Source organism: Astatotilapia calliptera, chromosome 19 (assembly GCF_900246225.1).
Source record: "Astatotilapia calliptera chromosome 19, fAstCal1.2, whole genome shotgun sequence".
Classification (NCBI taxonomy): Eukaryota; Metazoa; Chordata; class Actinopteri; order Cichliformes; family Cichlidae; genus Astatotilapia; species Astatotilapia calliptera.
Genome location: NC_039320.1, coordinates 26,443,732 through 26,468,631, shown reverse-complemented (window position 1 = coordinate 26,468,631; position 24,900 = coordinate 26,443,732). Strand labels below are relative to the sequence as shown.

Sequence of the window (24,900 nt, the reverse complement as noted above, 5' to 3'; positions counted from 1 at the left end):
CATGTCTGCCAGTTGCTACACTGTCTCTTTTTGGCCTGCACACTCTCTCTGGAATGGATTACAGAACTCCGACTCAGTGAAGAATCCAAACATCAAGCAGAGCTGCAGGCCCGAGCCTCATACAGAGACCATGCGGGCAGCTTTGGAAAATAATTCCACGTACAAAAACCGCAGAGGTTCTGCCGTTGTCCCCCCTCCTGTGGCCCGAAATCTGAGAAGCAGGCAGGAATGCGCAAGGGCTCTGCCACGGCTGATCTCAGAACAGATCTCAATACGTAGACAGGTCTGATCAGCTTATCCTCATTCTTGTTCATGTTTACGATTGTATTATTATGTTCAGGAGCCTTTTACCATGTGACGTGTAGTAAAACTGGAATGCTGGCACAACAAAACGCTGCGTAAGGTTTGCCCCAGAACTCTATTTAACAACACCAGCTGTAGTCCGTGTTGTGCTTTGTTTCCTGTACCGAAATTCCCCTCTTCTCATACGGTTCCAAAATTCCACATCCTTTGCCTTTGGAACCAGGGAATCTCTTTCCACTCTGTGAGTCCCTGTTTTGCTCTTGTTTGAGAGGGAAGAATGAGACCACTGTGGACCAAAGGCTCAGTCTGTAAGGTTCAGATGACTTTTTAGATAAATAGCCTCAAGTGGACTGACTGAAGTGTGCAGGAGAATGTCCTACTCACTTGTCTTGTAATAGTTTTTTTTTTTTTTTTAGTACCTCACTCAATTTTATAAAGAGCAAATACTGTAAGTTTCTCTCTGTCTCTCTCTATAAATATAAATATATGTTGTAAATAGTCTAACCGGGGTGCAATAGTATGCTCTCTGATAAAATAGGCCATAGTTTTTTTCCATGTTGCTCCAGGTGCAAAGGCCAGATAGAGCTGGTTAATAACAAACATGGCTGCTTTCCCAGCCTTTCCTCTCTCACTGCCTGTTTCCTGTGTATTTCATTGATGTATTCCTGGATACCCGGCCAGGCTAGCTTTGCAACTCAAAGAATTCAGCTGAAACTGAAAGCTGGGCATGTGCTATGTTGAAGTTGAATATGTCACCTTACGCTGGCCACTTCTTTCAGTCCCTCAATGGCTCTGGTGCTTAGTTCAGCAGTTGTCTTTATCGGCACTGGGAGGAGGTAAGGTGAAGTCGTTGCTTTGCTTGTGTTTACACGGTACGTACACTCGAGTAGAATACTGATAAGGAAGAAGTCAGAAGTGGCTTGTTTGCTATTGACAAAGCGAACACATACAACTGGACAAATTTTTAGTTTGGTGTGTCCTAAATGTCCAACTTCTGCCTCACTTTCAAAAGATCCTAGAAGGCTAAATGTGTTCAAATGCCCAGCAGGAGCTAGAAAAACATAGTGAAAGGTGCAAATGAGGGGCTCACACAAAGCTTCAGTCTTCATCAGTACACCAAAATCAAAACAGAACAATTACTGGGACAAGTGCCTGACACTGTGTGATTAGCAAAGCAGATGTTAATTTACTTGTATTTATTTTTTTTTTGGGGGGGGGTTGTACATTTCGGCACCAGGGGGAACAAAAGCATTAGAAACCCTCCTCCCTGAGCTGTTGTTTGTAGTTAAATGCAGTTTGCATAAGACTGGCTCAATAATAGGTTAAAACTCCAGTTGCAGGGCTGGCTGGAGTGTGCCATTATTGTGGTGCAGTACAGCAGGAGCAGCATGCTGTGCAGGTTTGCACTGTGATTTTTTTTTTTCTTTTGGCAGAGTGTGATTTAGCAGGGCACCACTGTTATGCAACACTAGCTGACTTATCGTAGTCCAAATGACTGTATGAATTGATTAACCTTGTGGCCTGACTGTAATTGGACTGGAAGTGCACTGGGCCGTGCACTGGACACGTGCCCAAATCAATGACTGGAAACGGTTTACATGTATAAGTTTGCCACGCTGCTGCTGTTGCTGTTGTTGAAATTTGAGTCCTCATCGAGCCTCACAGCTGCTCAACTGTGCATCAAGAAGCTACCTGCCATTTCTGACCTCCTGATTACTGAAGCATACCTGCCTTCAGTTCGGAAATTAGACTGCCCTGCAAGCTGTGAGGGCGTTGAGGGGACAGCACAGTCAGCAAGGCTTCTTGAGAGACATCCCAGAGAATCCCCTGAGCTTTCCCGTGAGAGTAACAACAAGAAGGTCTTCCTTTGTTGCCGTCTCTGTGTTGTACTGAAGTACCCATGTCCTTTGTACTGACTGCATCACATTGCCGTTACCTTAGTAAAATGCTTATCTGGCAAGAACTAATCCTTATTTTTCAACTTAAAAGGGCTAATTATAAAACTGTGGACATCTTGTGCACTAGCGGTGGCCTCAGAGGAGATACCAATGTAAGGGGCTATTAATCAAGCCTTCACCTTGACTTTGGCACTCCAGGATGACTGGCTGTATTTTCCTTTTTACCCACTGCTCTCTCAGCTAAAGGTCCCATTGTGTCCGTCATATGTTTGTCTGTGGTAAAATCCGTACTGCTGCAATACATCCCAGTCATCAATTTGTGTAATTGAATGAGTTTATGTGCATTTCCTTATTGCTGCAGAGGCATGCTTAGGGGCTAAACAGCTGTTGATCGATTGAAAGATCAGTTTGACTGAGGGAAATTAACTGAAGAGGATGCACAGAGCAACTTATGGTAGATTAGATTACATTCTCTGTGGGCTTTTTAAATAGGCCGTGGTCAGTTCTGCTGTTGCTGTGGAGGTCATGTTTCTCAAGTTGGCTCAGCAAGGTCCCAGCCTCCCCCAACCTGCTTAATCACACTGTAAGAACTGCGCCGCTTCTTTTAACAGCACTTTGCTACAACATGCCCAGACAAACCATTTAAAATGAATCTACATAATTCTATAAATGCGAGTTCAGCCCCTCGGAGTATCTGCTGTGACTGTGTCACACTGCTTTCATTCTTTTTTCCTAACTGATTCAGTGCATCTGAATGTTGAGTTAGTGTCTGTTCCAGCAATAGATACAAGGTTGCTGTTACATTATCCATGCTATGATTGTTTTCTGCCTTTGTGATAAATAAATGCGCTTTTCTTTACTGTGGTAAGGGCGATCTTATCAGGATTCCTTTTTCACATCTCTCTGTGATTCAGCTTGTTTGCTACCTGTGCAATCAGGCAGAGGACAGGGCAGTGGATGACTTCCAAACATTGCAGGCATCTGTCATATCAACACCTCAGCTGTAAAAATGTGACAGGTTGCCGTTAGCTGACCTTGCTGCTAATCCACGGTTGTATGCAAAGATGTAAATGCTTTCTCTTGACCCTTCCTGCATTCCAAACCACTGGTCTTGCTCATGAATACAGTTGAACTTTTTTGCATTTTATGCAGCAGTAAATATAGAACTTATACAGACTTATACACTTTCTCCGGGACATTTGCATGGTGTCCTTGGACTCTGTGGACTTTCCCCGGATGCTCTGGTTTCCTCCCACAGTCCAAAGGTTAATTAGTGATTCTAAATTGGCTTTAAGCGTGGATGTGGGTGGTTGTAAGTCTGTGTCAGTCTGGTGGCGGTCTGGCAAACTCTGTTTGGTTGACGCTGCCTCTCTCTCATTGTCAGCTGGGATGGGCTCCAGATCCTGTGGCTGTAGCTGGATAAGTGGTTAAGAAAGTGAATGGATGGACTTACAAGGAAGTACAACAGGGTCTAAGCACATTGATGCAATTTGATCTGGAAGCTCACAGACACAAGACAATAGAGAAGCCAAGGATTATGCAGGTCCACTGGAGGTGCTTTGTAGGTTATGCTGCTCCTTTTACCCCATATGACAGAGCAATGTGATCCAACTGGTTGGCCAACATCCTGAGAGCCCTAAGCTCGAACTCATAGGGCTAAAATTTTAACATTGATTGGTTTGTTTCCAATTGGAACAATGTGGCCATAAACGGGATTTCTAACAACAACTGTGTGTAGCTCACGTGTTTTCTGTTTCCAAGTGTGTTGATTTTCAGGAATATTATTGATTACTCTATTGGTGTTTGGACAGCTAGGACATGAGTTTCCTGGCATGCAGTGTGTATATGACCACTGGGTGCCCGCAGCCTGGGGCGTCCAGTGATGTTCAATCAGAAAACCATGATCTACTTAACATTTTGATTGACATCTCATGACCCCCGGTATTTATCCCAGTTCAAACTTTCATACAGCTCCACTGTTGTGCTGCAAATGACGATGAAGAGACGCTGCTCCAGTGGAACAGTCAAAATTAATCTGTGCACGTTACTGTGAGAAGCACTAAGGGCTTACTCTGATTTGCTTTGCTCACAAGTGCCTGTGATCCAAGAATGAAGTAATAGCAGGCTTGGAAGTGTTTGCTGGGACCCCTGGCTGAGTCCCATCCCCCGTCTTTTAGCATGTGAAGGGGCTCAATTATAGACAGCAAGCCCACAGATTCTTCTCTCAACCCTCCTCCTTGCATCAACACTGTTAATTATACCGCAGCTTTGCCCTCCCATCCTTCTATTTTAATCCTCAATTGATGAAACTGCTTCATCCCAGCACATATACTTGAGCACATAGAGTGGAGTGTGCCAGACCCATGCTGAGCTGGGAGTATTTGTTTGGTAACAAATAGGTTCACTGCTCTTCAGATATTAAGAGAGGGAATTTACCTTTTGTAGGGTGAATAAAGTAAACAGACTAGCCCTAGAAACACCTCCCAGTCGTCACAGCCGTGTTTAACAAGGCCCGCTGCTGGGAAATGCTCTCTTTGCATTGTTGGCCCCGTTGCTCAGGTCAGTTTCTTTTTTCAGTTCAGTGTGGAAAGTTGAGGTTTTCTTTAATAATAGAAGTAAAACTGTGGTTAAATTCAAATGCATTAGAACAACAACAGGAACTGCCTTTCATTTTCTTTTGGTCGTTGTCTGTAAAAGCAGAAGCTGAAAGATGAGTTGGTCGAGAATACTGAAGCTTTCTCTCTCAGGACGTTGCAGGGAAACTTTCCCATATAAATTGCAGATATTGTTCACCTGCAGGAAATGACAGAATAGTTGATGAGAGGTAGACTGTTTTAGAAATGGTTCTAAATAGATTTCCTGTGTGGTGCAGGGCAGACAAATTACATTTCTCAAGCTGTTTTTTCTTTTCCTTCCTTTTTTAAAAGGTCTTACATTAGAGTTGGTATGACTTTCAGCAGGCTGACTTTTCTGATGTTCAGACTGTGTCCAAAGTACTCATTATGTACAGATAGATGCTAGCTCTATATAGACATCTATGTCTGCCTTATATAGATATAGCTATAAATAAAAGTTTGGGTTCAATAATATGAAAATATGTATTTATATTGCACCTCATCACAACAACAGTTGCCTCAAGGTGCTTTTTATCCTAAGGTAAAGACCCTACAGTGATATACAGTAAAGAAGACAGAGAAAACCCCCAACAATCATATGAGCACGCTCTTTGGAGGCAGTGGGAAGAAAAAACTCCTTTTTAACAGGAAGAAATCTCCAGCAGAACCAGGTTCAGGGATAGGTGGCCATCTGTCGCAACCGGTTGGGGGTCAGTGGATGAAGACAGGACAAAAGACATGCTGTGGAAGAGAACCAGAGATTAATAATAACAAGCAAGTAAATGCAGAGAAGTGTATAAACACATGGTGAGTGAAAACGGTGGCTGAAGAAGAAACACTGCATCGTGGGAATCCCCCAGCAGCCTGGACGTATTGCAGCAGAACTAAGAGAGGATTCAGGGTCACCTGATCCAGCCATAACTATATGCTTTATCAAAAAGGGAAGTTTTAAGCCTAATCTTAAGAGTAGAGTGATTCCACAGAAGAGGGGCCTGGAAGTTGAAGGCTCTGCCTCCCATTCTACTTTTAAATATTCAGGGAACCACAAGTAAGCCTGCAGTCTGAGAGTGAAGACCTCTAATGGGGTAATAAGGTACTATAAGATAAGATGGGGCCTGATTATTCAAGACCTTGTATGTGAGGAGCAGGATTTAAAATTCAATTCTGCATTTACCAGGAAGCCAATGTAGAGAAGCCAATATAGGAGAAATCTGCTCTCTCTGTCTAGTCCCTGTCAGGACTCTTGCTGCATCATGTTTTGATCAACTGAAGGCTTTACAGGGAGTTTTTAGGACATCCAGATAATAATGAATTACAGTCGTCCAGCCTGGAAGTAATAAATACATGAACTAGTTTTTCAGCGTCACTCTGAGACAGGATATTTCTAATTTTGGAGATATTGCACAAATGGAAAAAAGCAGTCCTACATATTTGTTCAAAATGCGTATTGAATGACATCAAAAATGACTCCAAGATTCCTAAAAGTGTTATTCAGAGTAAGCATCTGGCTCGAAACCACATTTCTAGGATTTTTAGAGTACAGTAACCTCAATTTTATCTCCAGGCTCTGGGGAGGCCTGTCCATGACTGAGGGTGGTCTGTTGTATGTTTTTCTATCCAGGGATGACAGCGTGTTTGGAATCATTGCCGTGCTGAAAAAGGAAGCAATTACCAATCCATCCTATTGCATGGAGGATCAACTTCTGATTATACTTTTTTTGTGTTCATAACTCTATCAATTTTGGAAAAATCACCAACAGCACTGGTTGAAGTACGGCCCCAAACCATGACAGAACCTCTGTCAAGAGAGGTTTAACCGCTCTTGATCTCTTTACTTCTTGACACCAGTTTGAACTAAACATGTCGTGGATTTATCACTTCATAAGACCTGTTATCATTGATTTTCAGTCCAGTTCTTTTGTAATTTGGTATACCTCAGTCTTTTTTCTCCCTTTTTCATTTATTAAGAATGGCCTATTGACCTGCATGAGCCAACCCTCATGGAGACTCAAAAGGGCAAAACTGCTATGGGCCCCATGTGGGCAACCCTACATGTACCTCGTATGGGTTTTCTGTGGGCAAAGTCACTGTGGGATGCTCACAGATTTCCCTCTAAGGTGCCCCAAAAAGCAAAATTCCTATGGGACATGGCAACCAACCTATAAGGGTACCATATGGGTTTTCTGTGGGCTTACCCGTAGAAAAGCCATATAAGGGCCCCAAAGGGCAGAACTGCTGTGGACACGCTTACTGTGGGCCAACTTGTGTTTGGTGGCTACTCAGGAAAAACAGCTCAAATGATAGTGCCAGTTTGACTGTGCTTAATGAGTACCACCAGGTGAGAGTCAGGTGACAGTGCTCTTTGGTCTTCATCATCAGCTGCTGGCAACATGCCACCAGTTGTACCAAGGTTTCCTGCAGTTATCTTCATGGCACTATATCCACATAGTGCCGGTGCCACACACAGAGAATCTCTTTGTTTTAGAGCCAAGGTTTTTCCAAAGCGTTCATGTTTCCGATGGCGAAACTGAGAAAGTGAATGCACGTAAACTGTGCCCAGAAATGGAGACTCCAAAGATGCCTCTTGGTACTGAGGTAGAAAAATTGTTAACCCTTGATGCTGTGTTGAAAAAGAAGAAGAAATTGTTCACAGAAATGGATGTACAAAGTTGTTCACTACTTTGCTGAATTAATTATTTGACCATGATTTTCGGTGCTTATCCAAGACTGCGGTGCTGGCCAGTCTTAAACGCTTATACTTGGATAAAATAATTTTATTAATTCAGCATACACCTCCGTAAAAGTCCACAAGCAACACAGATCTGTAGTGAGAGAACAGGTTATTCACCAGGAAATGAACAGCAGGCTAGTCAGAGCATCCGTGTAAATTACATGCTCATTGCAACATCCTCACATCGCTAGGCAACAAGAATAAAATCCCTCACCAGCTTCCACCTGGGAACAGTGTCTGCAGTGTACAGTTTGAGAAGAAATGGCAATAAAGATTTCCAGTGACAACAGAAGCATTTAAAAAAGATTCTATTTGGCCAGCCTCTTTATTTTCACAGACATTTTACATTTTATTGTTTATTTTTGTTAAGAGGTATCTTTGGAAAGTTGAATTGTGCATAGGGCGATCTTTTTATTCTGGGCAGTCTGAGTAGTTTCTGCACGGAGATCATAAAGAGACCATAATTTGCATGTCAAACATGAAATTTCAAAGAAAAGATATTTTTGGTTTGAGACAGGTTTTCCAGAAATAACATCTCAGCGGACCAGTGCGAGACACAAAAGTGCTGTTTATGATTAAACAACAAGTGGTTTAGCTTCAGAAACGGGTATCCATCAGTCATCAGTTCCCAGGGATTGTGCTTATGAGAACAATCTCTGTTGTTGTGTAGATGTTGCTGTCTTATTTTCTAGGTTTTGCTGTGCATGAATGTGTGTGCACGTGTGTGTGTGCTCGGGTCTTTGTCTCTGCATGTACCTGTCTATGTGCATCAGTAGCTCCCTGTCTCTAATGGAGTCCTAGGGTTGTAGGCAGGCAGGGAGGAAGGGCAAGGAGAGGGAAAGTACAGCCTTGAGCAGACTTCCACTTTTAAAACCCAGCTCCAAACTGCTGCAGTTCAGCAGCTAGGCGGCCACCTCATTAGAATTTTTTACATTCCTCTTCAGGCAGCAGCACACTGCTTCTTCTCCACTGCTCTTTCTAAGCCACAATCTGTAAAAGATGATGGGATTATATCTAAACTGTCTCAGCCAAATATGAGGCTCTAAACCATTGTCTTCATAAATTAAATGACTGTACATAATGTTATAGCATAGCATAATTCAAATCAACTATAAACCTATTTAAGACAATTTTCTTTGACAGATTATCATCAGGTGTTAAACAGAAGCGGTAGTAATTCTTCTTTAGTCTAGATAAGTAGACCACCTAAGCACTTAGCTGTGCAATTAGCTTTGGGTTTTTTGTTTTTTTAAAAAGTGTCACTGTAGGAGTTGGACAAAGGCTTTCATTGTCAGAACTTGGGGCCCACCCAGATAATTGGATATAGGAATGGGTTTACTGTTGCTAACTATAAACTATGTAAAGTGTTTCAAGTGTCTGTTTATTCTGCTGTGTCTCCCACGTGAAACCCTGCTGAAGTGCTTTCTGTATAAGAGGAGAGGAAGGAACGAGGACGCCCTGCTGGAGATAATGGCAATGAATGTGTTCTGGCTCTCCTCCAGAACTGTCGTCTCGTGTACGGCCGTGAGTGAAATTCACTTTGCCAGCGGTTAGCGCTGCCCATTACTCACTGAACTGTGCTGCAGTGATAGCGAGGGGGGCCCAGCGTTAAGGCAGAGGAGCGTTAGCACAACGGCGCACTACAGGACAATGGATGTGATGAATGTCGATACACTGCCACTGGGTTTTCAAGTCCTCCAACTACACATCGGCCCAGTTCTCAGTGTGGCACTCCACTTCACCCAGAGCGGTACAACCTAGACCAAAGCTTTCAGTCTAAGGTAACTGCAAGAATAGAAGACAAGCTTTTTTTCTTTCTTTTTTTTAAAAAGGTGTTTTATAACTCTTGGGCAGACAGCATTGCCTAAACATGCCCGACTTCTTCCCCTCCATGCACACAGATGTTCATCACTTCCTCCACTGAAATTGGTGGAATTCCAGGATCTTTGCTCGCAGTTGGATGATGCTGGTGTTGTTTGTCTGCCAGCATGCCTGCCTTGTTTTCCCCTGAAGGTGTCAGGTTCTCAGGTTTGCTCAATCAGATGGACGGGCAGGTTCGTGCCTGGTTCTCAGCCAGATCTGTGAACAGGAGGAGGCAGCAGGGAGAGGTGGGGAAGGGCAGAGAGAAAGACAGGGAGAGTCAAACAGAGAGAAGGAACTAGTGAAGTTGCTCTGCTACGTCCTGTGCATCTGGAAGTTCAGCGGCTACCTCAGTTCACCCCTCACTCACTTACACGCCCTACACGAAAAGAAATGCTGTGTAGGAGTCTGGCTTGACTATTATTACATCAGTCTCTTTCTGACTGGTGCATGACATAGTGGCCAGTTGTAGATGAGTTTTTGCTTCCCCATGTATTCTGTCTTTTTTTTCTTTTTGGCTCCTTTTATAGTGTATTCATCTTTCCCAGACATGATAGCTTTCCCTTTTTCTCCCTAACCCTCAGTTATCTGCTAGTTAATATGTGTTGCAGCTGTGAGTGAGTGGATTACAGAACAGCTAATCGGTCCTGTTATGAATCTCATACAGATAATTTTTCCCCCTTTTTTTGACATTATTCTTTTGCCTTTTACTTTTTTTTTTTTTTTTAGAAAAATAAGTCTGTTTCCCTTCTTTCCAAATCCTGGTTTGATATTTGCTCCATCTCTATCTCTCCAGTTCCGCTTTGCATTTAATTCATCTGGTTTTTCCTGGCGGCCGCATACACACAGCTATAGTGAGGTTCCCGTGCCAGGCAATTTTCAAAGACTTCACTGTGCTGGAATGAGGCCCCAGTTTTTGACCAAGCTTGGACAGAGGGACCTTTGTGTCTGTTGCCCAACAGCCCTGTCAACCCTTAGAGCGGGGAAAGATTAGTACACAGAGAGAGCCGATGGACTAAATGGTAGGGTGCCTGTTTGAAAGCCAATGGTGTCAGGCAAACAGCCCCTTAGCCTCATTCAAGCACGCAGTAATTACAAGCTTGTAGGGCAATCCTTCGGCTCTTTTGTCTCGGCTTTGGATACACTTGCCTGTTGTACTGGGAAACTTCATTCCCTCTCTGTTGGGAGACCCGAGGGGGAAGACTCTTTCAACTGCAGCATGTTGTCCTTTCTCTCATCAACATCAGCAAATGGGACTCCCCTTCAGGAGACAGAGTCTTTTTTTAAATATAAGTCTAGTAAGCCAAGCTGTGCCTTAATGATGATGACTCAGGACATTCTCATACCCTTGCTTGTGATTCACTGCACGATTCACCGTTCCTGCTGACTGACTGCTGTCTGTCTTCCACCTTTGATTTCATGGGTGTCTGGAAGGCCCCACTGTATGAGCTGAATTACACACACTGAGGCTTCCAAGAAACTCATTACTCTGTCTCATCCCCAGAAGCACACAATCAACAAATTGTAGATCATGAGAGGTATGTCATAAAATCATCACCTCTTTATTGCTCTTTTTCTCATCTCTAGGTAGGGTCACATGGTCTACACTCAGAGGTTAGAGCCCCAATTACAGGAAGTTAACCAAATTTGGTCAGCATGCAGAAGCTGTCTAGACACGTCCCACTGAGATGTGGAAAAATCTTCTTTCTTTTTTTTTTAAATAGAAAAAGACTGATAGGATGGTTTAGAACAAGACGGCATTATCCTGTGAATCGTTAGGTTTTATCTTTGTTTCTTATAAAGTTTTCCCCGCTCTCAGCCAACACAAGACTCTAAGTCTCAGTGCTATAGCTATTCTTTTAATCTGACAGGACCATGAAGTCAGCCGTCTGTCTGCGTAACTGTCAGCGAGGAGATTAGAGGCCTGTTTTCTGGGACATGTGTGTGCGCACGTGTGTCGTGTGTTAGTTCAATTCATCTCTCTGTCCCTGTGGACGCTCGGCGGCATAAGGGAATGAGGCTCTGGGACTAGACGCATGGTTTAACTTGCATTCCCTGACTATTTTCACTCCTATAAACGTGAGAGAAAGAGAGATTTAGTAGGACATGAATTAGTTTTTTTAAATAAATAATGAGTGTTTATTAATTTGCTTCAGGCACATAATCTACTGCCATGCCCCAAACAATTGATGTCCATTCAGCTAAGCAGGAAACCCTCCTTGTGTGACAGACTGAAGATCATATTGGAGATACTGCCTGTCATCCTACTTGATTATGCTCTCGCTGAAGATTTCAAAAGATACATGAAGGTCGAATGATGTGATCCGAGGCCATTTTTGCTTGTAAGCTCTACCCATTAAAATGATATACTGGGTTTGATTTGAAAGTCTTCATGTTTGTTTCAGCTCACAGTTTGTTTGTGCAAAAACAGTGCAAAAGCCTGTAAGCACATTAGCCTCCGCATGCTACATTTTGCAAGCAGGATTTATGACTTTAATTGCTACTGCATGATTTAATGCTGCATGTTTTTTGCACAATATTGGGCCTGCAGAATCCCACTCTGCTGCATAATATGCACAGGCTTAAAGATTTGTTGTCAGAAAGCACTCTTCTGTGTACTGAAGCTAGGCTGACTCTGGCTGATTTGCCCAAGGCTTTCTGAAAACTGAATCATCTGCAGAGCTTTGAGATTTTGTGCTTACACTCTTTGCATGACTTATAAATCGATGTTGATATATCAAACATATGAGGAAAGCATCTAGGGAATATTTGGCCCATCTCTCACTTAACTGTGCCACTGTGGCAACGTTGCCGGTCACGTGATACTGTGCACCACTTTCACATACATTGTAGTTTGTTGCCTATAATGAAATGCTTCCATTTCCTTAATTCTGTATGGTTTAGACAAAGGTGAGGGCCTTCTTTCTGCTAAGGACTGCATGATTTTGAGCTGCTCCTGATGTTTTGATGCAGTGTGAAGGTGGCTGTGCTATAGGACCGTCACAGTGCTCTCGTTGCTGGTGGCTAATGTGATCACAGCCACAGCCAGTCAGGGCCAAGTGAAAGTAAAGCCTTAATCTCCCTCAGTGTCTCACTGCCAAATTGGCCTGATTTGTCAGGCAGAGGATCATCACCCACTTTTCAGATGACTTTCAAAGGGCCACTTTGCTTTTTGATGTGCAGCTTGGCATATTTGATCCTGACAAGTGCGACTAAGCAATACAAATCACTAATGTTTGGCTATTTAAAGGGGCATTCGAGGAGATGTCAGAGAAGGGGTGAGCTAGAAGTCTGCCAGCTGAAGATATTTAGATTGTTCTCTCACTCATGTTCCATCTACATAAATGATCTTATTAAGGAAATGGCTTCGACTTTCAAGGAAAAAAAAAAATGCACTCACTGTTAACCTCTTTTTATAATTTGGCAGACTTTCTGTGTTTCCCCACAATGGTTATGCTGAAATTGGTTTGAAAAGTAGGCTCCCTTATCTGAAATTGAACGTGCCGTTGAATTTTCACCGGTTTTTAAAAAGAAAAAAGAATTCACATTCTGTTCTCCAGGCAGGTCCGTGCATCCCACATATATACTGCTTTTTATAGAAAATAAGCATTTGCATATTTCTGTCCTTGTGTGTTTTGTTTTTGGTTTTTGGGGAAAGGTTGGAAGAAAAGATGCCCTCTATTCGTGAGAGTAGATATTTTACACTAATATAAAATGTACTGCAGAGGTGGTGTTAATTAATAAATATAAAGAATGCTCTAAATAATATCTGCTACACTGCTTGTTTTCCTTTATTTCCAGTCTTATTTATGACAGGAAAAAGCCTTGTGACTCATCATGCGTATTCATTTATGGCTCTTTAGAATATTACTCTATGCACTTACTGATTTCTCTTTTGTTTCCAGGAGCGGGTGTTTGGAGTGTGGAAAATGCCGTGTGGCAGTCTCGACACATGTAAGGAGGCATAAAGCCGTCTTGAGCGCTGATGAGGTGAATTTGCCTCTTAATCCAGACAATCAAATGGCTCATGAGGTCAGAGAGCAGTGTCCCATCCCAGAGGCAGCCATGCTCACCTGCTGAGTGCCTTTTCCCTTTGGCACTTATGTAATGACCAGCCTGAAGCACCCACCCATGGAGCGTACCGTTGGGGGTTCGGTCCCCGCCAGTGATGAGTTTTACACCCGCCACCTGCGTATGGCCAATGGGGTTCCTGTTTCAAGCCGCACTGACAACATCCACGCCACTGTGAGCACAGGAGTGCCTAAAATGGGTGTACGGGCTCGTGTGGCCGACTGGCCCCCAAGGAAAGACGTTATGATGCCTCTGTGGCATTCATCTACGGAGCCTGAGAACTCTGCTGTGCCCTCAGCTGGAAAAAGTCACATAAAGTTAGGCTCTATAATGAGCCCTCAGGACTCAACAATGCTGCGTAACATCCACAACACTTTAAAGAATCGAGCCCAGTCCCAGGCTAACAATTACAGCCCTGACACCCGTTACCTCGCTCCAGGAGACTATAGAGGTCCTGCACATAGAAACCCACGGCAGAGACGCATCCGCCAGCGCAGCAATAGTGACATGACTGTTGGTGAGATGGAAGGCAGTGGAGACAGTGGGGAGGAGTGGGGTCCATCATCGGGAGCCAAATTGTCCCCTCTTCACCGTGAATATGGCAGCACCTCCTCGATAGATCAACATGGAGTAGCTGGAGACAGCTTCTTTGAAATGCTTAAGGGCTATCAAGGCGACAAAGTTGATCAACGTAGCCCTGCTCCAGAGAAACTGGAGGACATGCTAAATATTGCATCCAAGCAAGGGATTCTTGATCTTCAGGAGGATGTCACAGACGGTCATCCTCCTAAGGCGAAGGACAGAGATAAGCCCCCAAAGAGACGCACAAAGTCTGAAACAGGAGGCGAGTCTATATTCCGTAAACTTAGGAACGTGCGAGGTGAGTCCGACTCCCCCAGAGCGGGGTCTGATGTGGAGGACAGCCGAACGGATGACACGGGCCCTCCTCTCAAGCCCTGGGTGTGTCAGAAAGGGTTCGCTCACTACGATGTTCAGAGCATGCTTTTTGACCTCAATGAAATTATTCAGTTGCGGCAGACTGCAGGCAAGAGGAAAAACACCACCACGGGAGCGTCTGCCGCTGCCGTGGCCTCTGCTACCTCTACTCTGTCATCCACCCACAGCCTGCCTTATAGCTCTCCTAGTGGAAGCCAGGAAGATCTCAATTCCAGGGACAGTCCCAGCCTGGATGCTGGAGATGAACAAAGCAACGAAATGTTGCTAAGCTGCCCTTGCTTCCGCAATGAGATCGGTGCCGATGGCATTGCGAGGCGCAAGCTGGGGGCTAACGGGCCAGGATATCATGGGCTTGTGGGTGGCGGAGCTGGAAACTGTGGCTCAGGGACCCTGAGTGGGGAAAATAACTTGTACGAAACATCTGTGAGCACACACTTAACCAATGCTGGAGTAGCAGTTCTTGAGGGACCAAAGGAGGGCCCGAGCACACTCGGCGACAAGGGCAAACAATACATTGTGGAGCACGTGGACCTGGGAGCTTACTACTATCGGAAGTTCTTCTACCTGAGGGGTGAGATGCATTCACCTGCTTTCATTACAGCTGTCATAGCATATAGATGGATTTATTGTTTAAAGAAGTAGTGCTGTTGAATATACATGATCAGTTTTTAATTGTACTACTACTTCTACCTCAGATCACTGGAACTACTTTGGGCTAGATGAGGCATTGGGTCCAGTAGCAGTGAGCATGCGCAGAGAGAAGCTGGAGGAGGACAAGGAGCATGGCCAGCAGTATAACTATCGTGTCATCTTCAGGACCAGCGAGGTCAGATATAGTGTCCGTCCTGCATGGAACCTCAGCGTAACTTCGTGCTATTCCTGTCTACTGTGGAAAAATATGCCCACAGCATTTCACCAGTTTGGGAAACAAATTACTTTGCTTGTCTGTGAAGCAAGCTTCTTTGGATTTAGGGTGTCATACATGCACCACAGACCTTATATAACCATATAGAAGGTGTGTTTATTGCAACAACTCTATGCATCCCATATTAGGAAGACCAGCTCAAGGTAAAATAAGTCTCAGTCCTTGGTTGTTTTTTTGTTTTTTTTTGGTTATGCAACCAACCCCTGGGCTATTCAGCTGTCTCACAATATCAGCAATGTGTGAAGAAACTTCAGGAAGTGCGCTCATCCTCCAGCCTCCAAGGCCTGTCAGCAACCTAAAACCGCTGTGCGGAGAACTTTACGTCTTTGTTTCAGTAAAAATAGACTGTCATATTTAGTAGTTGTGTTAGCTCCCCTGTCTTCTGTGTTTGGCTTGGGATATTGGATTTTGAATTTTGCGTTATGGGATTATATGGACATGCATTCCCAGACAGTGGATAAAGGCATCTGCCTGGGGCTGTTTGTTGTGGACTGAGGCAGGACAGGTGCATGTGATTAAACCCCCACACTTTAGCCTGAATTACCTAAGCACACCCCCACCATACCTTCTAGACATGGGGAACACAGGTCTATTGTAAAAACAAGCCCAGCACAGCCTCAAGCTTGCAGGAGAGAGAAAGTCTCCATCCGTTCCAGCTGCTCATGATAGCCAAGTGATTGAGCTCAGTCCCAGAGCCCGGCACAATGCACACTTTGTGTACACAGAGCGCTTAGACAAGCCCTTCCACCTCCTCTTCTTCCTCGGTTGCACTTTGTGATTGTTCTGTGTTTTCACATAACTTCTTAATGGTTGAATAAGAGGCAGCTATGACTTTAAGAACCACAGCAGCCTGTGTTTCCTTCCATGTGTCAGGGCAGGCATGTTTTGTTATCACTGTGTTTCATCTCCAAGAGTTCAAAGCGCATTAAAAATTCCTGAGGTGCATTCCTTTGGTTCTCGCGCTCCTCACTGTAATCTCCTGTTCTTCATCTCTGCGTTTCCAGCTGATAACTCTTCGAGGTTCTATACTAGAAGATGCAGTGCCTTCCACCTCTAAGCATGGCACCAGCCGAGGTCTGCCCATTAAAGATGTACTGGAGTATCTTCTGCCTGAGCTGGATCTCTCCTGCCTCAGACTGGCTCTCAACACACCCAAAGTCACTGAGCAGCTGATGAAACTGGATGAACAAGGGGTAGGCGGAAAATAAACAATTTTCCAAAGGATCGAAAGTTTAAAGTGTTGCAACGTGTGTTTATAATAACTGAATAGGAATTCTTTTATTCAACCTGCTCACTGCTGAAGTAGATTAAAGAAATAAATTGACTGTCATGTTTGTGTCTTTGCTTGTTCCCAGCTGAGTTTTCAGGTAAAAGTGGGAGTGATGTACTGCCGAGCAGGGCAGAGCACAGAGGAGGAAATGTACAACAACGAAGTAGCCGGTCCCGCCCTGGAAGAGTTCCTCCAGCTGCTGGGGGAGAAGGTTCGCCTCAGGGGCTTCACCAAGTACAGAGCCCAGCTGGACACAAAAAGTAACAGTTCCCCCAGCATACTTATAGATGACACACACAGTAAATAGTACTAAGTTGTGACACATCTTTAAACCCGCTGATCACTGAAACTGATTGCATATAAGAGTGTAGATATCTTTCGTTTTGGTAGTGAAAGTAAGACATGATGTGAATGGTGACTTGGATTTCCCCTTCTTCATATTACACTTTATAGTTTTTGAACTTTGGCCCTTTATCTTGCCTTTATCTTCTCCGCTTTTATCTCACTTTCTGTTCCTTCTGACCAACATGCCCGCTACAACAGTCTATTAGTGCTGGCACTAGACAATAAAATGACACCTGATGTGTTGTGACTATATCAGGACTTTTATGTTGCCTGGCATGACTAAACAGATTCGTTAGGTGAATGAATGAGGCCCTAGATCATTTACCCTACATTTATTGTTGGTTTACAATAGTACGAAACTTTTGGCTTTCAAATAAAATTGTTTTGGGATTTGCTAAAGAGACGCCGTAAGATGTTTCTGACTGAAAGGCATGGGCAGAGTTATTTTAGCTGAGCTTATCACACACAATCCTCTTTCAGACCTCGTAATTTGGGGAGGAGTGTATTTAAATGAATCATACATGTGATTTCCTGCAAATTGCGCCATTATTTAATGCTGAAACAAAAGCATGTCTTATTTTGTGCCTGATATGGCTGTGATAGTTGTTCCTAGGAGAGTTGATTTATTTGGAATTTTATTGGGAGATGTTATCAGAATTAACATGTAATTGCCATGGGTGGATTGCTCAAAGCTGTGGGGGTTAGCATTGCTAAAGCTTGGCCTCTGCCCTCTTCACTGAGTTCTCAGCCTAAACACATACTGCTGGTTTCCTATACTGTTATTTTAATGTAACAGAGCAGAAGTGGACTTAGAGCATATAGTAATCTTTTTTTTTTACACATTTGATACAGACAGGTTCGAATCCTCTGTTTCCAGGTCTTTAACCAGCAGCACGTGTACGCAGAGCTGTGTTTAAACGCCACAAATCTACCTTCTCTTTATTATCAGATCAATTAAATAACATGTTATATGTCAAAATGAAACTACCATTGTGACTCAGACAGATGTGAGAAGTGTGCTGTAATAATGACGCTCAGGTTTCACTCAATATAATTTTGTATTTTGCCACAATTCAGATTTTGTCTGTTGCCCACAGGTGGCTGTGCTGTACGTGACTTTAATAAAGATCTGCAGCCTCACACAGCAAATTTTAAAAAAATGAGATAGATGCGCACATTTTCAATAAATACGTTAGCATTCGATTAATCAGAATGTGATAGTAAATAATTATTATTTACATTAATCTGACAGGTCAGCTGTAACACTGGAAATGAATTAAACTTCCATACATTTGCACATTGAACTCTCTGCTCCCATATTTGTTTATTATTTTTTTTGCGATTGTGGTCTCGGCCTATTTTTCCCTGCTTAGTAATTCTAGACCTTTGTTGTGCAATGGCAGGGAAAAATGTAACGAGCTTCCCTTACAGGATGCATGAGTAAAACAATTAATTGTTCTCTTTATTAACATTAGCTTTGACAGGCTGACATTGATCCACAGCTGACTATTGTGTAGCTGTTTGTGCTACAGTGAAATTGCATCCTGTCTTGCACAAAAAAGCACTGAAAAGAAAAATGAATGGCAGTAGCGATACAATGAGTCTGAACACTGTATTCCTATTTTTCCTGCAGCAGATTCCACGGGCACTCACTCCCTGTACACTTCATACAAGGATTATGAGATCATGTTCCATGTGTCTACTCTGCTGCCTTACACGCCCAACAACAAACAGCAGGTAAAGATGGGGAGTACATATTTCGTGGTATGTCCTGAGTTGTGTTTTCGGAAATGGAAAAACTTCTTTTTATTTGCGCCACAAAGACATCAGAGAGGAATGTTATGACTTATCATTCAGGAATCAGGTTTCATTTTAAAGAATGTGGTTTTTTTTTAATGCCAGTAAATGGAACGTACCAAATCCTTTGTATGACTTTTACATTCAGTTGTCACGCCTCTCTAAAAATTCCTTGTTTTTCAATGACTAGTTGCTGAGAAAGCGGCACATTGGGAACGACATAGTGACCATAGTGTTCCAGGAGCCCGGAGCTCACCCTTTCACTCCCAAGACTATTCGCTCCCACTTTCAACATGTCTTCATCATCGTACGAGTACACAACCCCTGCTCCGACAGCACATGCTACAGGTGGGTCTTTAAGCGTGACCAGCAGAGATGAAACATGAGCAGCCTGTTTTGAATCTGTAAACTAACCAAGTACTTTTTAGTGCCTAAACTTGACCCGAAATTGAAAATGAAAAGAATTCACAAAGGACAATAAAGGGAAAACAAGTTTTAAAACAACTGTGGTCTCTTGGCTGACAAGCTCGTGACTCTGCTTTTAATTGTACCCTTTCTGGTTCTTTAAAAGAGGCCTAGTATACCTCAGCAAGCCTTTATGTATTATATCTCAAGCTGTCTTGTTGTGAGGGGGAAGATCATCAAAAGAGGAATAAAGCTGGCTGAACAAAGGACTGACTTTAGACTTTAGTTTCCTTAACTGAATTAAGGAAACTAAAGTCTAGCTTGGAACCAAATTAAGTGTTTATACAGATCAAGGACAAAGGGGTATTCTTCCCTGATAAATCTGATACTGAATCAGAGCACATGCTCATATTTAGTTTTAATATGGATTTCAGCACAGTGTGTTGGTTCACATACTTTCTAACAAACAGATCCCAGGGAGCCCCGTCCAGTACGACCTCATCTTCTACTTAAGCTTGTGTACTTTAACCATTTTTTTGTATACTCAGAGTATATAACAAATATAACAAATTTCCCACGTGTGGGACTAATAAAGGTTATCTTATAAAGGTTATCTTATATATACTCTGAGTATACAATCATAGCTTATGGTATTTCTGGGGACTGGGCCAAGATGAATTTGTTAACTGGTGTGACCAGTTTTACTCCAGATTAACATGGCTTAGGTTAAAGAAATGGGCCCGTTTCCCTTATCACTCCTCTGTCTAGAGGCAGCTGTGCTGCAATATAAATACATGAGCAATGTTATAGATGAGGAGCTATATTTTCTGTTAATTATCAAAAGTCACTGGATGTTATTTTTAAGCAAATTATGGTGAAAATATTTAATTCTTCCTTTTCGCAGTCAGTGCTTTCCTGTTCTGTGATTTGCTGTTTCTTAAAAAGAGGAAGTAGCTTTGCTGCAAGATTATTGGTGTGATCCTTCATGATCTTTAGGCTCAAAGGCACAGAACATCGCTTTGGACCTGCAGAGTCCTTAACAAGGTTTAGCCTCCTCAAAGGTAGTGGTTATACATTAACTTAAATTAATGTACATAAATTACATAAAGTAAACCTTGTGCATATCTTTGCAAAGCAGGTTGTGTCTGAGACCAGACAGCAGAATTTTATGCTGAATGACGATGCTTTGGCAGTGTATGAGCATGTGCAGTGAAAACGAGATGCATTGCAATTTTAAGTGGGTCAAACTGACAAACCTCAGCAGTGACGTTGAATGAAAATCTGATTTTGGCTTCGCATCTCTGTCTGGGACCGGATCCTTTTATGGGACTCTTAAAAGCTCCACACCACTTTTCAGAGCTTGTAGATGTGTTTTCATGCAGGTAGCTACAGTAGCATTAAGACAAAAGCACTGACTGGAAGGCAAACGCTAGCATAAAAGCCTGTTGCCTGGCTGCTGTCCCGTCTTCGTGAGCTGCGTTTCCACTGCACATCTGTATGTGTGTGAATTAGTTTGATTATTGTCAGATAGAAGAAATTACTTGTGCAGTAGCTGTCACATTGATGGGGGTTCTCCCGTGGAGCTGTGTGGCGTTGACACTTATGCGTTTCTACCCCACTGCACATGCTCTTTCTGTGCTTTGAACACACAGATATTATACACATGTAGTTGCTCCCACTCGCTCCCCTACTCCCATTTCTCCTTTTACCTCTTTCTCATGCTCACTTGCACACACTGCCCCCCACCCGCCGTACACTAATTCACTCAAAGACTCACTCTTCACACACTCATATAAATACAAGTCTCAACCCTCCCTCCCCCTCCTTTCCTTGCTTGCCACTTTGCCTTTGGGCAGCATGAGTTGGAGTGGTCTGAAGGAGTTAGCGCCATGCACATGAAGTGCTCTCTTCAATGGACATGCATGTGAGTGGGGAGGACTGTTAAGAGCAGTGTTTCTCAGAGCTCACAGAGCCAACCTGAGGAGCAGACAGGTCGAGCCAACCTTCTGTCTGTTCAGCCACGGCGGCGTCATATTTGGGCTAATTTATTTCGAGCCCTTTTATTTTTCTTCTCCGTGCTGACTTTTCTTTTTTTCTGATGAGCTACTCCATCTCATTGACTCGTGGCTGCTTTCGTTTGTTTTTCTTTTTGCATAAAGGGTTCATCTTTTAGTTTATACTCTGAAAGAAAGAGAGAAATCTTTGTTGTTTACCTTATGGAAGAAATGGAGAGGCCCAAGACACCGAATCCTTGAAGACAATCCTGCTACCCTACGCAAGAATCATCCGCACAATCTCAGTCTTCGAATTCAACTCATATTCTGTGTGGACTGAGGCACCATGTGTTAAGACTTCACTCCTGACTGTTTGTCACAAGTCTTTCCCTGGATGCCTTCCCCTGATGGTTTAAGGGGGGAGAAAAAAGAGTCTGGACACGAGAACTCAAGGATTTGCTACACAGTATTGCGTGGTTTATGTTGGGTGTTGTATTATAGGAACAAGGAAGAATTAAGTTAGCATCGGCACAGTTTGTTTACCGCCTTGATTGAATATAAGTGTTTCGATGCAGTAATCTGAAGAGCTTGGTTACTTTTTGATGAAGACAGGAGGTAAGTTACACATGTTTGTGTTGAGTTCAGCATGCTATGGTGTGGTGGTCAAAACCATACAAGAGTACCTGATGCAGGGATTTACAGTTCAGCTGCTCAGTAGCCCTCCCTTTCACACTCCTTCCTTAAATTGTTGCACATCATATATGCTAGCTTGAAACTTTGTTTTACATGAAGAGATTCTTTCCTCCCCTGTTTCCCTTTACTATAATACAATGCATTTGCCTCTTTAATCTCTATTAATAAAGGGCATGTTTTTATTTGTTGAGTCATCTAGTTATTAATAGCCTGTCATTGCCTGCTGCTGAGATCTGGATAATTCTCAGGTCATATTGAGCCAAACCGGAGCATTAAAGGAGTAAGTGGCCTGGGGCCAGCGGGGTGCTAATCTGCTGCTTTCAACCGCTGCCTCAAAGTCACACGGGGCCAGCGAGGCAGGATTGCGTAACCAGATCTTTGTTTAGGAAATGATCTTTGTTTGTGCTTGCGAGCCAGAGCCACAGTGCTGCTCCTCCATATACCATGATGTAGCAGAGAGTGGCAGGGTGTCATCACTGGGAGCTGGCTTGTCATCTAGGATTGGATGTATAGCATTTATATGCTGAGTGCAGTCGGCCATGGTTTGCAGCATTTCTGCTACAGGCAGAGGCTGTGTTATCTGTTTAATGGGCTGGATGGAGTTTTGTCAGGACTGTCAAAGTAGCTTATCCGAGACCACGTCTTAGTTTTTTCGGTTTTTAGTGTACATGCACGTATGCACTTATAGCTATATATAGCCCCTATACTTATATAAAGGAAGAAGGCAGACAAGTTTTTTTCCTCATTGGTAGTTTAAAGTCTTTTGAAAGGTTTTTCTTGTAAAGTTTCCCAGATTTCTAATGAAGAACATGTAGAAGGCAGCATCGCCACACAGTTACTAATTGATAGTAATTTAACTCAAACGGCCATTGTGTAGAAATGTAATATGAGCAGTGGACAAGACGCGAGCTTTGCCTGTAGGAATTAGAACACCCTCCTTTTTAGAGCAAAGGTCAGAGGTGAGGTAACCATACAGTAAACTGTATGTTGTGTTGTGTTAATTCAGTCTATTTATCTTTGCATATGCATATTCTACACTCCACTTTTTATGAATGTGTTTTTAAAAAAAAGTTATATGCAATTTTAAAATGCCTTTTAAAATAATTGAATATACATGCTTATGCAGTAAACTCATCCTTACCAGAGCCAATCCTGGGGTATCATTCTACTTTCTGTTAATCTGGCTACAAAGAAATTCAGCCTGGCCGCTTGGGAGATAGTGCGCAATGATAAGGAGTCAATGAAGCTAAAAGGCTGAAATAATTATTTATACCTGCTTCTGGACCTTAACCCCAACTCAAAGAAACAAAAACTAATTATCAATGCATAATAACACTTCCTTCCTCCGTGTCCTTTGGTTTTCTTTTTGGATTTTTTCTTACAGGAAGAAAATTTTGCCATCAAAACACTTGCATTCTTGTAATGCATTCTGATTGGTCAGTTCGGAATTCATGACTAGACTAATGCCCTTCCTTTAAAGTAGGGGTGGGGGAAATCCAGGCCTTAAAGCCTGCAGGTTTTAGATGTGTTCTTGATCCAATGGAGCTGATTTAAATGGCTAAATTAGCTCCTCAACATGTTTTGCAGTTCTCCAGAGGCCTGCTAACGAACTAATCATTTGATTCAGGTATGTTGACCAGGGTGATATCTGAAACCTGCAGGACACCGACGCTTGAGGCCTGGAGTTCCCCACCCTTGCTTTAAAGCCATAACGTTGCTCATGGTGTCCCAGTGTTTACAGAAAAGTATTTCGCTGTCATGGCAACCTTTAAAAATGAATGCATAATGAATCTATAACTGGAACAAAACATACAGCTGTCTTTCTTGACAATTTTGCTAATGGAAAGTCCAGAGAATATGAATTCTTGAGTATTTAAAACTTCTTTTTCTCTTTTTCTTCTGCAGTGTGGCCGTCACCCGTTCCCAGGACGTTCCCTCCTTTGGCCCACCAATCCCGAAAGGCGTGACCTTTCCCAAGTCCACTGTGTTCAGGGACTTCCTTTTGGCCAAAGTCATCAACGCTGAGAACGCAGCTCATAAGTCAAATAAATTTGGCGCCATGGCAACACGGACACGGCAGGAGTATCTGCGGGATTTGGCAGAGCGACACGTGACCAGTACATCAGTGGAACCCTCTGGGAAGTTCCCCTTCATCTCTCTGGCACACAAACGGCGGGAGAAGGTGCGTCCGTACAGCGGGGCGGAGCTACGGAGCCTCGGGGCTATAACCTGGCAGGTTCATGCTGAAGATCAAGTAGCCGGGGCTGAACGCGAGTGCCTGTTGGCCATTTCAAACGACTTCATCATCCTGCTGGATCAAGAGGCCAAAGCGGTCGTGTTTAACTGTGCCACACGCGATGTGATTGGCTGGTCAACCGGGAGCCCCGCCTCTATGAAGATCTACTATGAGCGCGGTGAGAGCGTATCGCTGCGCTCCATTAATAACAACACGGAGGACTTTGGAGAGGTTGTCAAAAGACTGGAGGTCAGTGGGGCACCGTTACCTTCTGTAGCCACACATGTGTATAGCATACACCATCTGCTGCAGATATCAGAGGCTGCAGGCCTTAAAAAGTGCACCTCTGACAAGCATCTTGTAATAAACACACACAGAGATGCTTTGAGCTGTGACTATCGTGAAAGCATTCTTACTTTTATATCAGCATATTTACTCTTTAGCTGGTTATCTTCTAGTATCATCTAGTAAAAATCCAAATCACCCAGCTAACCAGTCCCAGTCTGTGAGTCACTGTGTATGTGAACAATAATGCAGCCAAAAAGTGCTTGGTGAAGTCTTTTTAAGTGTTAGGACACACTCTCCCTTTGTCCACTTCCCTGACAACAGTAGCTTGAAAAAAAAAAACTATTGTTGATGATTACAGCAACATAAGGGCGTAGCCTGAAATTATGGACTCACCAGAAAGCCACAGATGCTGCACTGACCCTGTGATTAAAAGTCATGCCAAGCATAATGCATAGTAGTTTAATTCATATCATTACTGAGGGTTTCCTTGTGGTCTAGATAAAGCGGCACTT

The 24,900-nt window shown here is 43.2% G+C and overlaps 1 protein-coding gene across 2 annotated transcripts in view; it reads left to right on the top strand.

The window, feature by feature from the left end:
* The window catches only part of LOC113011888 (signal-induced proliferation-associated 1-like protein 1), a 37,510-nt gene that overhangs the window by 3,232 nt on the left and 9,378 nt on the right, over positions 1-24,900 (top strand). Inside the window, exons 2-8 of one of the 2 annotated variants that reach the window (XM_026151717.1) lie at positions 13,313-15,006; positions 15,131-15,261; positions 16,365-16,553; positions 16,716-16,890; positions 18,612-18,712; positions 18,963-19,120; positions 23,770-24,349. In XM_026151717.1, coding sequence (XP_026007502.1) covers positions 13,515-15,006; positions 15,131-15,261; positions 16,365-16,553; positions 16,716-16,890; positions 18,612-18,712; positions 18,963-19,120; positions 23,770-24,349 — 2,826 coding nt within the window. In that variant the 5' untranslated portion in view covers positions 13,313-13,514. Of the gene's footprint in view, positions 1-13,312; positions 15,007-15,130; positions 15,262-16,364; positions 16,554-16,715; positions 16,891-18,608; positions 18,713-18,962; positions 19,121-23,769; positions 24,350-24,900 lie in introns of both variants that reach the window. The other variant, XM_026151716.1, reaches the window with a different exon arrangement.